Source organism: Peromyscus eremicus, chromosome 9 (assembly GCF_949786415.1).
Source record: "Peromyscus eremicus chromosome 9, PerEre_H2_v1, whole genome shotgun sequence".
Lineage (NCBI taxonomy): Eukaryota > Metazoa > Chordata > Mammalia > Rodentia > Cricetidae > Peromyscus > Peromyscus eremicus.
Genome location: NC_081425.1, coordinates 83,757,864 through 83,773,911, shown reverse-complemented (window position 1 = coordinate 83,773,911; position 16,048 = coordinate 83,757,864). Strand labels below are relative to the sequence as shown.

At 52.3% G+C, this 16,048-nt stretch overlaps 2 protein-coding genes across 2 annotated transcripts in view; one reads left to right on the top strand and one right to left on the bottom strand.

The window, feature by feature from the left end:
* The first annotated feature begins 65 nt into the window (after positions 1–65).
* Bap1 (BRCA1 associated protein 1) lies at positions 66–9,077 on the top strand. The gene is made up of 17 exons (XM_059273913.1): positions 66–245; positions 343–372; positions 561–615; positions 1,808–1,940; positions 2,330–2,449; positions 3,106–3,167; positions 3,240–3,382; positions 3,596–3,674; positions 4,103–4,226; positions 4,529–4,676; positions 5,004–5,185; positions 5,545–5,675; positions 6,207–6,685; positions 6,803–6,963; positions 7,369–7,461; positions 7,561–7,633; positions 7,787–9,077. The coding sequence occupies exons 1-17, from the start codon at positions 209–211 to the stop codon at positions 7,918–7,920; spliced, it is 2,184 nt and encodes a 727-aa protein (XP_059129896.1). The 5' UTR covers positions 66–208; the 3' UTR covers positions 7,921–9,077.
* A 498-nt stretch (positions 9,078–9,575) lies between these two features.
* The window catches only part of Dnah1 (dynein axonemal heavy chain 1), a 63,245-nt gene continuing 56,772 nt past the window's right edge, over positions 9,576–16,048 (bottom strand). The window contains exons 67-79 of the mRNA XM_059273912.1: positions 15,691–15,842; positions 14,838–15,034; positions 14,464–14,608; positions 14,065–14,223; positions 13,856–13,987; positions 13,094–13,264; positions 12,616–12,795; positions 12,366–12,542; positions 11,670–11,840; positions 11,395–11,525; positions 10,711–11,062; positions 10,224–10,458; positions 9,576–9,742 (exon numbers count right to left, since the gene is read on the bottom strand). Of these exons, the coding sequence (XP_059129895.1) occupies positions 9,621–9,742; positions 10,224–10,458; positions 10,711–11,062; positions 11,395–11,525; positions 11,670–11,840; positions 12,366–12,542; positions 12,616–12,795; positions 13,094–13,264; positions 13,856–13,987; positions 14,065–14,223; positions 14,464–14,608; positions 14,838–15,034; positions 15,691–15,842 (2,324 nt within the window). The 3' untranslated portion in view covers positions 9,576–9,620. The remainder of the gene's footprint in view (positions 9,743–10,223; positions 10,459–10,710; positions 11,063–11,394; positions 11,526–11,669; positions 11,841–12,365; positions 12,543–12,615; positions 12,796–13,093; positions 13,265–13,855; positions 13,988–14,064; positions 14,224–14,463; positions 14,609–14,837; positions 15,035–15,690; positions 15,843–16,048) is intronic.

Sequence of the window (16,048 nt, the reverse complement as noted above, 5' to 3'; positions counted from 1 at the left end):
GTCTGCGGGCGGAAGTCAGGCCCCGGGCCGGAGTCGTCGCGGGATGATGACGTTCTACACCCCCCCCTCCCGGCGCGGGCCAGTGACGCGACGCGGCCCGTTGTCTGTGTGGGGCTGAGGAGCCCCGAGGGCGGTGGGCGCTCCCTTCGGGAGCGGCGCGGGGTTGGCAGGGCCTGGACATGGCGCTGAGGGGCCGCCCCGTGGGAAGATGAATAAGGGCTGGCTGGAGCTGGAGAGTGACCCGGGTACGGAGGGGCCCCGGCGGGCCGGGGGCTGGGGAGGCCGGATGGGTCCCGGACGCGCCTGCCTGACAATCCCTCCTCCTCTTGTCGTCCCACCCAGGCCTCTTCACCCTCCTGGTGGAAGATTTCGGTAAGAGCCGCCCCTAACCTTTGGGACCTGGCTGTTGGGGTGTGTGTGTGTGTGTGTGTGTGTGTGTGTGTGTGTGTGTGTGTGTGTGTGTGTGTGTGTGTGTGTGTGTGTGTGTAGGGGTGCTCCCTGAGTTCTCGCTGCAGAGCCTGGGGGGGCTGCCCTGCCGACTTCTTCTTTCCTGATCATAGGTGTCAAAGGGGTGCAGGTGGAGGAGATCTACGATCTTCAGAGTAAATGCCAGGGGTGAGTGGCTGGGCCCTTGCCTCCGGGGGGCTGGGGAAGGGCAAGGGATGGTACCCCTTCAAGGGAGGCAGTGTTAGAAGATCCAAGTTGTATAAAATGTCACCTAAGAAAGCTTCACTCTTTGTGGGTTCCCTCCTTGGACTATTTTTTGTTTTTTTTTGTTTTGTTTTGTTTTGTTTTTTTTTTTTTTTTTTTTTGGTTTTTCGAGACAGGGTTTCTCTGTGTAGCTTTGCGCCTTTCCTGGAACTCACTCTGTAGACCAGGCTGGCCTCGAACTCACAGAGATCCGCCTGGCTCTGCCTCCCGAGTGCTGGGATTAAAGGCATGCGCCACCACCGCCGGCTGAACTATTATTTTTTTATTCCCAGTCTTTGCCTCTGCGTTTCCCCTTAGGAGGTAGTAGTCCACCTTTTAACCCTAACCACTCTTGGAGTACAGTTCAGCTGCCTTTTCTGGTTTCGCAGTGAGAAGCCTCTGGCTGCACAGTGCCTTTTTTGTAAATGTATAATCCGTTAATTGCATAACCACGTGAGCTGTGCCTTTCATCACCACACAAAATTTGTCCTGACCAGGAGGGGTGGTATGTCCCTTCAATCCCAGGGCTTGGAAGACAGAGGCAGGCATATCTGAGTTTGAGGCCAGCCTGAGCTACATAGTGAGGCCGTGTCTCAACAAAACTAAACAAGAGTTGTCCTTTATTGATTGGTTGGTGTGACAAGGCCCCTTTCAGGTACCTAAACTCAGGTTCTTGTTTTGGTGATCTGTGAAATAGAGGAACCTGTTAACAGTAATGATCCAAGAAGTCTGCTTTCATTTCCTGGAAATGAAGGGACTGGTTCAGGAGTTGATGTGTGTCCCTAGTTTTAGGGCTTGAGGCTGCGGTCCATAGTGAGAATGGATACTTACTCATCAGAACTTTGGGCCTTGTATTGTGTTTTCACCTTGCTCCATCCTGGGCCACCAGTTCCAGATTTCCTTCTTCTCTTGCCTAGACTTCATGAGGCTGAGTGGAGTTTCAGAGTATCAAGCTCACACTTGATTGCCTGTGATAGGCTTCTGGGTGTGAGGTCTCAGAGCCATGTTGGGCACAGTATTGGTAAGAGTGACGGGCTCAGAGCAATAGCACTCCAGTGCAGAAGATACGGAGAGAGAGACGGGGGTGCTGATTGTCATCTGCCTCTTCTTTCTCTAGGCCTGTTTATGGATTTATCTTCCTGTTCAAATGGATCGAAGAACGCAGGTCCCGCCGAAAGGTTTCTACATTGGTGGATGATACGTCTGTGATTGATGATGATATTGTGAATAACATGTTCTTTGCCCACCAGGTCTGCTGAGTTCTGAGCTTGTTGGAAGGGCAGGATGTTATGTTTTGTTTTTGGTTGTTAGTGGTTTTGCCTGGAAAGTGACAGTGGGGGAAGCAGGGAGAAGAGCTAGACTGGTCCCAAGAGAGTGCAAGAACCCACGGCAGACAGAACCTAGCTCTCTCATTAAAGGGAATACCTTTAGAGTAGGGTAGTATCTCAGGATATTCTCCATGTCCCTAGATTCTTGGGACTTAGTTGGTCTGTGTTACATGAGTAAAGACTGAGCAAGACAAAGGAAACTGGTGAAGGTTGTTGACCTTTTTTTCAGTCTTCTCAGTGAATGTGGGCTTGGGGAAGCGTGGGGTAAAGGATATGTGAAGGGTATATGAGTGACTGTTTTTGATTGACAGCTGATTCCCAACTCTTGTGCCACTCATGCCTTGCTGAGCGTGCTTCTGAATTGCAGCAGTGTGGATCTGGGGCCCACCCTGAGTCGAATGAAGGACTTCACCAAAGGCTTCAGTCCAGAGGTATGCTGCTTGCCTTAAATCACGGCTCACAGCTGGCTGGACACATCTGATCCTAGAGCCGTTGTTAATGCTACCACATGATATTTGGTACTGTTTGGTCTTCTCTTTTTCAAATGATAGTTAACATCTATTTGATTCGTAAAGAATGTGGAAGGTGGTTGATTTAGGCTTCGCTGTTTTAAGAAAGGAGATGATAGAAGTAGAGAAGGAGGAGACTTAAGTCACCGATGTCCGAACCTTTTCTCTTGTGACTTTTGTAGCAGGCTGTGTTGCTCCCCAGTAGCCACTGATTACTGTGCAAAGCCAGCATGGCCCATCCCTTTGGGAGGTCTGTGCTCTTCTTATCTGCCACCGCTAGCCCTGTAGGAAAGTTTGAGGTTCCTGGAACGCCTCTAAGCCTGCTCTCTGGAACTCTGCTCTTACCCAGAGGCTCACCTAAGAATCTGTTCTTGCCAGGGGGTGGGGGTGGTGGCGCACGCCTTTAATCCCAGCACTTGGGAGGCAGAGGCAGGCAGATCTTTGTAAGTTCGAGGCCAGCCTGGTCTACAGAGCGAGATCTAGGACAGGCACCAAAACCACACAGAGAAACCCTGTCTCGGAAAAGCAAAAAAAAAAAAAAAAGAATCTGTTCTTACATAGTCTTATTTTCTTCTTAGAGCAAAGGATATGCAATTGGCAATGCTCCTGAGCTGGCCAAGGCACATAATAGCCATGCCAGGTAGGTGAGAGCTGTGGTTGCTGATATGGGATAAGGGTGGTGGAGGATGTCTCTGACTTTGTCCTTTTCCAGGCCAGAACCACGTCACCTTCCGGAGAAGCAGAATGGTCTCAGTGCAGTGCGGACCATGGAGGCATTCCACTTTGTCAGCTATGTGCCTATCACAGGGCGGCTCTTTGAGTTGGATGGCTTGAAAGTCTACCCTATTGATCATGGTAGGCATCCTATGGGAGGGGCCTGCTGGATTTGTCATGCTTCCTTCTAGTTACCTGGGTCTCAGGGCCCTTAAGTTCGTGAGACTCAGTAGCACCGAGTTATGTGACCAGCTTGGACTTGGCTCAGCCACACTAATCTGTTTTCCTTCTTTTCCCTGGTCACCCCATCTCAGGGTTTCCCACCAGCTGATTCCTCATCTTGTTCTCCCCTAGGGCCCTGGGGAGAGGATGAGGAGTGGACAGATAAAGCTCGACGGGTCATCATGGAACGAATCGGCCTTGCTACTGCAGGGTAAGGACCCTCAGTTTGCCCTGTTTCCTTCTGGAACTATGTCTCCTTTGGGCGGGAAAGAGAGAAGCCAGATGATCTGTAAATTGTAAGACCACATGGTGTATCTGGCAAGATCAGGCCTGGGTCTTGGGCTTCTAACTTCTTGCCTTCCTGCCCGAGTTGCCTGTGGCCTGCTCTGGGCTGGGCTCAAGGAGGGGCAAGCCTTTGGGGAGCAGGGGGGCCTGGGTAGCACAGGTGTGCTGACTCACTTCCTGACAGGCCCCTCGTAGTTCATGGAAAGGTACAGCTCAGATTTCTGGGTATGTGGCTGGCTGCTGCCTGCCTATTGGAGTGAGGCCTGTACCTGCCTACAACTACAAGATACTTGCCTCAATCAGGCAGTAGGGCTTGGGTGGGGATTGCTCTGATGGCTGTCACTGTGACTACAGGGAGCCATACCATGACATCCGCTTCAACCTGATGGCTGTGGTGCCTGACCGTAGGATCAAGTATGAGGCCAGGCTGCATGTATTGAAGGTGAACCGACAAACAGTCCTGGAGGCCCTGCAGCAGGTAGGTGGGCCTCCTACCTGGCCATGGCAACCCAACCACCCCCGTCTCTCCTACACTGTAGCATCTATCTCTGATTCCCAAATCACTGTCTTACAGATCCAGGTTTTAACTGACCATTTCTTTCCTTTGCTTCCTTTGTAAGGGTGGCAAAACTTAGGGTAGGAAGCTTCTAAAAAGCAGCTGTGGTTTGGCCTTTTTGTTTTCCATTAAATAAATGAATGAGTAGGGTCAGGGCCCTTAGCTGTCTAACGTGGAAACCTGGTTCTACCCCTTCTCCTCTAAGCTTTGAGTTCTGTTTTAAGCTGATTAGAGTAACACAGCCGGAGCTGATTCAGACCCACAAATCTCAAGAGTCACAACTGCCTGAGGAGACCAAGCCAGCAAGCAGCAAGTCCCCCATCGGGCTGGAGGCAGGCAGGGCCCCAGCGGCCTCAGAGTGCACTCACACAGGTACTTGAGGCCTCAGCCATCTAGGGTAGTTTGACATGGGAGGCCCAAGCACTCTAGAAGGTACTTGGGCAGTGGTGCAGGGGCTTGAGCAGGAGGTCTGAAATCCCAGTACCTGAAGCTTTCCTCTCCAAAAACGACATCTGTCAGGGACTACCATGACCTTGGACTCCTGTCCCTCTGTATTGCCCACCCCTTCCCCACTTGTTATTTTCTCTATAGGCTGCCTTTCTTGCCCCTCCCCCCCCAAACAACTGTAGGATTGGGGAGACTGTAGGCTTTTCTTAAGGATCAAACTGAATGTCCTGTCTAAACTCTGCCTTGTCTCAGATGGTGCAGAGGAGGTGGCTGGTTCATGCCCACAAGTTCCGACCCACAGTCCTCCCAGCAAATCTAAGCTGGTGGTGAAACCTCCAGGGAGCCTCAATGGGGTTCCCCCAAACCCTGCTCCTATTGTCCAGCGGCTGCCAGCCTTTCTAGACAATCACAATTATGCCAAATCCCCTATGCAGGTAAGATGGAAGCACCTTGGCAGAGGCCACAGTGTTGGGTCCACAGTGTTCTTCTTTGACTCTGCTTGGGCATTGATGACTAGTCTCCTCTAATACCCTTAGGCCCCACCATAGTACAATAGCATGCCCTTAAGGTAGCCAAGAGAGCTCCTTTGGCTTTAAAGCCATTTTAGGGGCTTTACATTTGGGCATACTCCTTGGTTCTGTATGGGATGGTTTCTCCTGGTAACACAGAAGCATGTGGCAGGGCGTTCTGTTTCTTTCAGAAGCGCTTTGCACAACCGAGAGCCAGGTTACCTTCCTCCCTAGCTGCAATGCCATTCTGTAGCCCTCCTCATTACTGTTCTTGTCTGCCCTAGGAGGAAGAAGATCTGGCGGCAGGTGTGGGCCGCAGCCGAGTTCCGGTCCGACCACCCCAACAGTACTCTGATGATGAGGATGACTATGAGGATGAGGAGGAGGATGTGCAAAACACCAGCTCTGCCATCAGGTCAGTCCCAACTCTGAAAAGCTTTGGGAGCCCCAGGTCCTGTTCTGAGTATTCCACCCTGAATCTGAGAAGGCATTTCCACAGACAGAGAATATGAGGCACTTAGAGACTGCAAGGCTTTGGAGGGGACTGCCCTGAGGGGCCAACCCCAAGTCTTCAGGAACTTGTGGGTTTAGGGGGAGGTAAGCATCTTACTGTGAATCAAGACATGTCTTGTTAGGTGATCTTTCAGCGGGACCTCCAGGAGTTGGGTAGGAGAAGAGGTTGGAGCCATGATTCATTGAGTAGGACGGCAGTTTGGTTGGAGGATGTAGCATTGGAAGGCTAGAGGTGAGGTAGCTAGAGTAGAGCGGGTCCTCTGAGATCACCTGTCTACACTGGCACTTAGGGGGCCATCGCTGGTCAGATTGCTTGGACCAAGTGTAAGGAGCTTCCAGGTTGGCTTGGGCAGAAGAGGATATATTTGAGCCATACTGCTGGGTGTGGTCACCTGGCCCATTCCCTCTTTTTACCTCTTATTGGACCCCACAGATACAAGCGGAAGGGGACAGGGAAGCCGGGATCGTTGAGCAATTCTTCAGATGGGCAGCTGTCAGTGCTGCAGCCCAACACCATCAATGTCTTAACTGAGAAGCTCCAGGAGTCTCAGAAAGACCTGTCGATTCCTCTGTCCATCAAGACCAGCAGTGGGGCTGGGAGTCCAGCTGTGGCTGTGCCCACCCACTCGCAGCCTTCACCCACCCCCAGCAATGAGAGCACAGACACAGCCTCTGAGATTGGCAGTGCTTTCAACTCGCCCTTGCGCTCGCCCATCCGCTCGGCCAACCCAACACGGCCCTCCAGCCCTGTCACCTCTCACATCTCCAAGGTGCTTTTTGGAGAAGATGACAGCATTCTGCGTGTTGACTGCATGCGCTACAACCGTGCTGTCCGTGACCTGGCTCCTGTCATTAGCACAGGCCTGTTGCACCTTGCTGAAGATGGTGTACTGAGTCCCCTGGCACTCACAGGTGGGCCTTGGGCTGCCTCACTGACCACTTGGTGCACCCGAGGAGAAGGGGAGGGAGGTGGCCAGGTGACGACAAAGTATCATGGACTCTGATGCATCTTTTTATGTCCTCTCCCAGAGGGTGGAAAGGGTTCCTCACCTTCTACCAGATCAAGCCAAGGCAACCAGGGGTCCAGCAGCCTAGAGGAGAAGGAGCATGTGGAAGCCACAGATAGCAGAGACAAGTCTGGCATGAACAGGTCCAGTGAGCCCTTGAGTGGAGAGAAGTATTCACCTAAGGTGAGTCTCTTTCAGTTTTCTTTTCCTAGCAGAGGGAAAGACCCAGGGCCTTACTCCCTGGGTATTGGCTTCTTTTTTGGTTTTTTGAGACAGAATTTCTCTAGGAGGAGCTCTTGCTGTCCTGGAACTTGATTTGTAGACCAGGCTGGCCTTGAACTCATAGAGATCCGCTTGCCGTGATTAAAGGCGTGAGCCACCACACCTGGCTGGTATTGGGTGGTTCTTGATTGGAATTTTGTTGTGAAAGTTGGTGGCTAGAGCCAGGTGCCTGATAGCCTTTCTGGGTTGGTTGGCCTCAGTAGCCCCATGGACTATGGCTGTTCACCCTTGCTTCTAGCTGCTTTTTGGTAATGGAGCTTTGGGGCTAGTCAGACCCCAAAGATACATAACGTTGGGTTCTGGCAGGAGCTGCTAGCACTACTGAAGTGTGTGGAAGCGGAGATTGCAAACTACGAGGCTTGTCTCAAGGAGGAGGTGGAGAAGAGGAAGAAGTTCAAGGTGGGTGATCCCTCTACTGTCTGTTCCTCTGCCCTCTCCCAAGGACAGTTACTCTGAGAAGATGAGCTCTAGTGTCCTCATGTGCCTTCTTTCCTACAGATTGATGACCAGCGGAGGACCCACAACTATGATGAGTTTATCTGTACCTTCATATCCATGCTGGCTCAGGAAGGTGAGGGGTTCCTATAATGTCTTCATCGTCCTACTTGCTGAGGGTCATGTCCCCCAAACTCCTCACGCACACCCCTCCAAGAATTCTTCTGAGGCTGGTCAGACAAGGAACCTGGAAGCCAGCCACCTACTAAGGAGTTTCTGCTTTATACAGGTATGCTGGCCAACCTAGTGGAACAGAACATCTCGGTGCGGCGCCGCCAAGGGGTCAGCATTGGGCGGCTTCACAAGCAGCGGAAGCCTGACCGGCGGAAACGCTCTCGCCCCTACAAGGCCAAACGCCAGTGAGGACCTCTGGCCCTGATTCTGCAGCCTCTCTTGCCGCAAGGCCCTCATCAGGGCCTCTCCCTGTCCCACTCTTCTTTTCCTAGTATTACTGAATAGTTCAGCCAGAGCTCAGGCCCTGGGAGTGGGAATAAGCTGTATGTCCTGCATTATACTCTGTGGCCTGGTAGGGGCAAGTCAGCCCCATAATGCTCAGGAAGCAGCAGTTGGAACTGGAGGGTGCTGTGGCCTCCACTACCATCTATGGAGCAGCAGCAGGACCTGGCCTTGTTGCCTGGACAGCAGGATATACATTTTACCTATTGGAGAAGTCTGTTTTTTTGGGCTCTTGCCCTTCTTGCCACTGTATTATCATGGCCAGCTTCCTGACTCTGCTTTCTCTCCCAGCAGCTGTCATCCTGCTGGGGATGACACCAGGGTCCCAGCTGGGAAATTGAGAAGGCATTGGCCCTGGTGCTCTAGCCCCAGCTACTAGCCTGTCCTTGTGAGGAAGCTTGGCCTACTCTTTATTCCTCTTGGGAGAGCGCCAAACTCAGGGACCTGGCTGCTGAGCTGGAATGGGCATGGGGCGTCCTAGTAGGACGCCCAGCCTACCGGGGTCCCACAGCTATAGTGGAGAGAAGTGTTGAATTGTCCCAGTGGCATGCAGACTCTACTTCCATCCAGACTTGCTAATGCTGTCAAAGCAAGGTTCTGGGGCTCTTTGCCTTCAGTGTTGTGGCCCTGGCTATGGGCCTACCTTGGGCTCCTAATCTCTGTCTCTGGGGCTCAGAGGAGCCTCTACCCAGCCCCTCAGTATTACCATGTCTCCCTCCTTTTATGGATATCAGAGACAGGGCTGCTTGAACGAAGCTGGTACCACTCAATTCTCCCTACTGTACCAGCTTCCTTGGCCTCTTGCAAGGTACTCAGGGTAGGGGACAGGGTCAAGATGAGTTAGAACGCCTGTGTTCCCAGAGGGCTTGATGACAAGGGGTAGTAAGCACAGCGCTGCTTCAAGCTCCAGCCCCAAACAGTTCTGTGCCCTCTGCTAGAGTTAGGTGATCCAAGCAGGCCCTTTATCTGTACATAGTAACTGTGGGGAGATGGTGCAGCCATCTTACCCCTCTTGTTCTGTAAATATTGGATAAGTGAGTGAATAAAACTGTGCTAATAAATGATCCTCTGCTTGCTGTCTTGAGGTCTGTAGGCTGGGCTGTGGTGGAATGAGAGACTAGTCTCTGGCCCAAAGCTCTGTTGATAGCAAGGCAGTATGTATTCCTGGGCCAGAAATGATTGGTTGTGATGGTAGGCCTGGGATGGGATTCAGGGCCTAAACTGAGGGGAATGTTTCAGATGGGCTGTGGACAAGGTATACAGAGGTGAGAATGCTTGGCTTTCACCAGGTCTAATGGCTTTGAACCTGAAAAGGTTCTGGAGCCCTGGATCAAGGCAAGGCTGCCTATAGATCTGCCTGGTGAATTCTTCTTTGAGGGGCACTGGGACCTGAGAGGTTGCATGTCTCATCCCTTACTGCATTTGGGTAGGTACGGCAGGCCAGAGCTGCCTCTGACCCCCTTTCCCTTACTGACTATTCTCTACTGAGACTGTTATATCTACCCCTTTCCCCCTACAGTGGTCCTGTAGATGGGGCCGTGTACACAGCCAAGGCACAGCAGGACTTTCTGGAAAACTTTTAATGACCTTGGCCCTTCTAACAGGGTCTAGTAATCCAGGGCACAGATGAGGGCCACACCACGCTTTATCCAGTGTCGCTGAGGCCGGTCGGTGGGGATCTCCACAGCAATGACGTAGTTGGTTGAGTGGCCTGTGGTTGATAATGTTCCTGAAGCAGGCAAGAAAGAGGGACGGTTAGGTTACACCCTGTCACCACTAGAGAAGGGCTGGATTAGGGGGAGGAGCATAAACATAAACAGTGAGTTTGACAGACTTGACCAGGGCCCTAAAGGCTCCATGGTGACTTGATGGGACCAAGGCTCAGGCCTGCCTAGAGTTACGGCCCTGAGGATGAAGTGCTACCACCCATCTCATTCCCTGTTGAGCCCAGCACTGACTGGTCCCTGGTTTGGCCTCAGTTCTTCCTCTGAGCCCCCGTGGAAGATGGGGCCCGTAGGCTCCTAGGATGCACGATAGATTACTAAGGAGGCAGGCGAGCAGGCAAGGAATTAAGGCCCTAAACACTGACTTGCACTGGGCTCTGGACTGGCCCAAACCTCCATCAGCTTTCCTGAGCAGCTAGCCTGTATCCATGTAAACTGACTAGACTTCCACCTATAGTGTAGAGGGCCTGCCTCAGTTTGCCTTACCAGCACGGGTCAGAGTCTTGTAGATGGGGCACAGATAGAAGTCCTGGTTTTCAATCTTTCGATTGGCTACTGGCAAAAGCCAGATAACAGCCATCTCTGTATACAGCTCTTTGGGCCGTGACTCAGCCAGCTGGAAATCCAATGGGTCCCAGCGAGCACCTTCCAGGAACAGTCCATGGATATAGCACCCTATTTCAGGCCTTTCCTCAATTTCTGACGGTGTCCTGGACATCACCTGTGTTGGGCACATGGGCACCCACATTGGAAGCAAGGTTAAGATTTGCATCAGGAGGCACCAATTCCCTCCTGAAAGCTGCTGCCTGCTCATCACCTATCTGCCATTTTAATCTGTGGCCTGTAGTCTGCCCTGCCCCTCTGAATAACTCTGGGGCTCCTGGCCTGGGTCTTTTCACCTCCTATTCAGTATCGCTCCAACTTTTAGGTAATTATGGCCACAATGCATCCCTCCCCCAACCTGTGTTCAGACCTTGAAGTCAAAAGTGATAGTGTCGATAGAGATGATGAACTTTCGGGCGAAGTTCTGCAGAGTGCCCGTTAGGAAAGCCTGAGGGAAGAAGAAGCCGCTGATCCAGAAGACAGGTGGAATGCCATCTTTGATCCAGCACTCCACGAAGTTCAGGCGCTGCAGCAGGTCCATGATCCATGAAGCCAGTGGCTTGAGTGATGGGTAGGCCTTGGAATTCCAAAGCTCGGGCACAGTGTTGTTGTACAGGCTGGTGGACATCAGCTCCAGCTCTAAGGACATTACCACTAGCCCCTTGAGTGCCTTGAGCATGTCACTAAGTGTCTGTGTGATCACCACTAGGAGCTTGTTGTACCTGTGGGGGCAGTGGCAAGGTATTAGTGGGCTGGGGATCTGTGGCAGTACCTATGCCCTTCCCTCTGGGACCACAGACATGACAGACAAGCTAACTGCAGAACCGGGTGAGGCATTCTGGGTACAATCCCAGCTCTGGCCCTTAGTAAATATGTGATTTAAAACAGTCAACCTTCTTGGGGCCTCTGTTTATTCCTCTATAAAATGGAAATAAGCAGTTGAATTAGAAGACAGATGTTTAGTACTTAGCATGACAGCTGGTGAATAGCACCTGTTGTCATTTATAGCACAGTGGCCCCTGACTGGGTTGGCAAAAGTGTGGCAAGAAATTACCTAATGACCTCTTGTACCAGCACTGTGTTCATTGACTCCTCATACAGCACAGGGTATTTGTTTATCACTTCTTGCAACTCAACAGGCTCAGGGATCTGGAGCAGAATGTCCTGAGCCACATCTTCTACTAACTGTAGGGACAAAAAGATGGGAGGAGGCTGGCTACCCCTAGCCACGGCAGGATTTTACTTCAAGAGTTCTGTCCACAGGTGCAGGCACGATGGGGCAGCCTGGCCTTGCCCAGACCTTGACCCTCTCCCTCTACTACTACCCACCTCCTCCCGGCTCTGGCCGCCCACAGAGGATGATTTGGGCTGCAGCTGGAGGATGGCACTGAATAGGGCGAAAGTCTCATTCTGGGCAAAGGTGATGTTGGCATTGTCATGCAGACCGAAGATCTCAGGCATATCATTGAGTGGAAGGCTCTTGATGTAGGAGAGATAGCCCTAGGAAGCAAGAAGGCTCAAACTGAAGGCCTTGGCTTGCTCTCCAGCCTTCCAAGTCAAGGCCTCCCTTCCCAGTTCACCTTCCTGTTGTTTCTAGAACTGAAGTGGTCTCTGTGATGCTGCAGATCATGGCTATTGCTTTCCTCTCGGCCATTTACTGCCATCCCTCTCCTTGTCTCTCCAGCTGCTCAAACCTAACATGCTCCCTCTTGCCACAGGTACTGGCACTCACCCAACCTAGCCTCAGTCCAGGCTGCTTCCTCCTTTACCCTAGAAATATGTCTTCAGAGAGTGTCCCTACCCCCACACCTAGTCCCATAACACCGAGTGATACTTGGGATGGGTGAGGCAGGGTTTACCTCCCCTCACAGAAGCTGGCCTCCACTGGATGTGACTGACTGTTCCTTGCTGTAGGATGGGATTTTCATTAGAGAGGTGTTCTGGAGGGCACCTACTTTCTACTGTCCTCTGCATCAAGGTGCCATGGGACTCCAGGAACCCCTCTGGCGCCCTCTGTGGACTCACATTGAGATCATAGGTGGGTGGGATCTGGTGATAGATGCCAGAGTCGCTGTAGCTGTGCTCAGAAGAGAGCACAGCAGGGTTGTAGAAATCTTCTAGGATGTTCATGACACAGCGGCGGTCCCAGTCGTCAGTGACACGGCCGCCATAGTTGATCTCTCCAGCTGTGTACTTGAGAACCTATGTGGTAGGTGAGAAAAGGTCCCTATTACAGGTGCCCAAGTCAGTGGCCCCCAGCCTGCCTCCTGCCTACCTTATACGGGATATCATCATATTCATCTAGGAACATCTTGAGCTGGCTGATGCAGATGCGCAGGTCTCCATCTGTGAACTCATAGGGGATGTTGAAGCCCAGGGGCCCAAATTTACGGCGTTCAAGGGCATTCCCATGGAACAAGCACAGAGATAGCAGCAGGGACTTGAACTCCACTACCTGCAGGACAGAAAGGGGTAGGATCATAAGAGGAAGGGATGGAATAGGTAGGTGGGAACTTAGAATGTACCTCACTTAAAACATTAAAAATTATTTTTAGTTATGTGTATGAGTATGTGGGTATGTGCACATGAGTGCTGTTGCTCACAGAGGCCAGAGGTATGAGATCCTCATGAAGCTGGAGTCCCAGGTCACTGAAAACTGCCTGATGTGGATGCTGGGAATTGAACTAAGTTCTCTGGAAGAGCAACCAGTGGTCTTAACCACTGAGCCATCTTCTCTCCAGCTGGTGCCTCACCTTTTGACAGGAGTGGAGGAAGTCATCACTGAGGCTGTTGTAGGACTTCAGCAGGTTGGCTTTGACACCACGTGGTGGTTCAATAGTCATTTTGGAGCCGTTTTGCAGGATGGACACTGGGAACTTGTTGCTGGGGAGGCTGGTGAGCCACAGGCGGAAGTCCCGATGTACCTGGTGGCCATAGCACCTCATGAGCACAAAGACCTTGGCTTAGGTTCCTTCTTATCCAGAAACTCACCCTCACCCTCTGACTTACTCCTTCCCTGAGTTGGTTAGGATCTACGGCTATGTGGACAACTGGCTAAGAACAGAGCTTGGCAAATCCTAGGGTCACCAGTCTGTGCTGGGTAGCCTTAGGGAGGTCACCAACCTCCTGAGACTCAGCAGTTTGGAGGGCCAGTAATCCAGTTAATAATCTAGAATAGCCAGGTGGTGGTGGCCCACGCCTTTAATCCCAGCACTTGGGAGGCAGAGGCAGGGGGCTCTCTGAGTTCGAGGGCAGCCTGGGCTACAGAGTGAGTTCCAGGACAGCCAAGGCTGTTACACAGAGAAACCCTGTCTTGAAAAACAAACAAACAAACAAACAAACAACAACAGCAACAGTCCAGAATAATGTAGTTGCATCGTGGTACATAGGCTATGTATCTGGGTTTGGACTGCAAGCTTTGTGGGACTATTTCTTTTAAGCACCCTCAGTCCTTGGTGGGTGGTTTAATTACTCCTTTCACTGAGAAGGACCCAATGACAGGCAGCATGGCACACCTTGTCAGGATTGATGTGCTCGATGAGACGCTCCAGGGCTGGCATCCAGCTTGGTGCCAAGTGGCAGTTCTGAAAGAAGACCCACTTGCCCCTCTCTATGGAGCTGCGCATCATGGCTTCTGCCCGAGGGCCCTGTAGGACGGGAACATTGAGTGGGGACAGCTGCTCATCCTCCCCAGCCTACTCCCTCTTCCCTGCCTTACCCTTACCTGGCCCTGGCCCAGGGAGATGGCAGAGAGCTTCTTGGAGAACTTCATTTCTTCTGCAAACTTGTAGAGGTCAGCGGCAGGGTCCGTGCCGGGTGACAGTACAAATATGAGCGGTGTTGTGGAGTTGGACTCTTTGAACACCACAGACAGGTTGGCTGTCTGGAAGGACAGGGAGAGATGCTGAGACCAGATGGGGCTGGTGAGAGACAGGGTTCAGGGCAAGGGCAAGGGCAAGGGCTCAGGCTCCTGAGGTTCCTGGAGCAGTTCCAGAAGGGCCTTCTAGATCCTAGACTGTCCCTGTTCAAGAGTTCTAGCCTGGACAGGGCTGAAAGGTAGTCCTCAAGGCAGCCATGTCCTGGAGACCCAGGATACCAGCTCTGCCTGGAGACCAGCACTTGCCTGGGGCTCAATGAAACGGGGTTCCAGGTGGTTGGCCACAAAGTCCTGCATGGCATTAGTAACCTTGTCCCCACGCAGGCAACGGAGAACAAGCAGTTTCTGGAACTCATCCAGGTATGTGTTCCACATGCCAGGCAAGAGTTCCCTGCAACAAAGCCCACATCTCCCTGAGAGCCAGCCCATGGGAAACCACTGGCCCAGGGACTTTGCCAGAAGGGGTGGGGTTTCCCAAGAGAACAGGGCCAGAAGCACAGGGAGGCTTGGCCATAGATGCAGGGCAGTGCTAGGTAATCTTTCAGAGAAGGCCTCTGGGCAAGCCTGTTCCTGGGGTCTTCTCTTGTGTTCCTAGTAGCATAGTCTGAGATCCAGCTCACCGGTGAGGCTCCATGCTGTCAAAGATGACCCGGAATTCTGAGAGGTGCTTCACAAAGCCAGATGGGAACAGGGTAAAGGCTGGCAGGTTTGAAAGTGCCAAGATGTCTCGCCAGGCTCGGTCCGATAGCCAGTCTGGTGCAGGGTTTTCAGTCATGGTTTGGATGGAGCCTCCAGACAGGAGGTAGCGCCACTCAGCCTAGCAGAGTACAGGTCAAGTTGGTGCCTACACCCTGTAGACAGCTCCTTTGTGTCTGTAGGTACCTCACCTGAGAAACTGGGTTACTCTTAGTGTCTACTCTTTTTTTTTTTTTTTTGGTTTTACAAGACAGGGTTTCTCTGTGTAGCTTTGTGCCTTTCCTGGATCTCACTCTGTAGCCCAGGCTGGCCTCGAACTCACAAAGATCTGCCTGCCTCTGCCTCCCGAGTGCTGGGATTAAAGGCGTGCGCCGCCGCCGCCGCCGCCGCCGCCGCCGCCGCCGCCGCCGCCGCCGCCACCACCACCACCCGGCCGAGTGTCTACTCTTCTGCCCTTTCTTGGACATGAGGTCCATGGAAGCTCCTGACTAAACTAGTATGGGAGGCTCAGGACAGTTTGTCTCTGGGGACATTCTCTGCTCAGCAGCACGTTTAAGGCTCTTAGAAGACCTGTGTTCATAGCTTCATTTAGGCCATATAACCCAGAGATCCCTGGTGTGTTTAAGCAAGGAATTGTGCTTCCAAAGACCTCTGTCCCCTTTAATTGTGCTATGCCCTTATTCCTGGCTTTCCCATAATACCTATGCTGTGCTCTCAGGCCCACAGTGGGGTCACCCCCAGACAGACAGTCCCTGAGCCGTCTGCCTGCTTCTGCACCTGGTTGATCTTGCCCTCATTCATCATAATACGGACGCAGAGCAGGAAGGCGAACATCAGTTTGTGCTTCTCGAAGAGGCTGCGGCAGACATTGCTGTAGAGGCTGTAGGTTAGGTAGCGGTTGATGTTGCTGATGCGCTTCTTCAGGTTGTCTGCAGGGTAGGAGAAGTGGTGGCAGAGCATGGGGAAATGGAAGAGATAATCTCAGGGTCTAGCCCATCCTCGAAAGACTCCCAGCAGCTATCAGGGTAGTCTGTGCATCTCCCTGGACAGCTAGTGTTTCCAGTAAAGGGGCTCTAAGTAGGGGAGGGGTGGGAGGGGACGTCTTCTTCGGTGTCATGAGTGTATGATGTGAGAG

Coding starts and splice junctions, on each gene's coding strand:
- Bap1 (XM_059273913.1), top strand. CDS start 209: ATGAATAAGGGCTGGCTGGAGCTGGAGAGTGACCCGG. Junction 373..560: donor CCTCCTGGTGGAAGATTTCG/GTAAGAGCCGCC, acceptor TCCTGATCATAG/GTGTCAAAGGGGTGCAGGTG. Junction 6,686..6,802: donor GAGTCCCCTGGCACTCACAG/GTGGGCCTTGGG, acceptor GTCCTCTCCCAG/AGGGTGGAAAGGGTTCCTCA.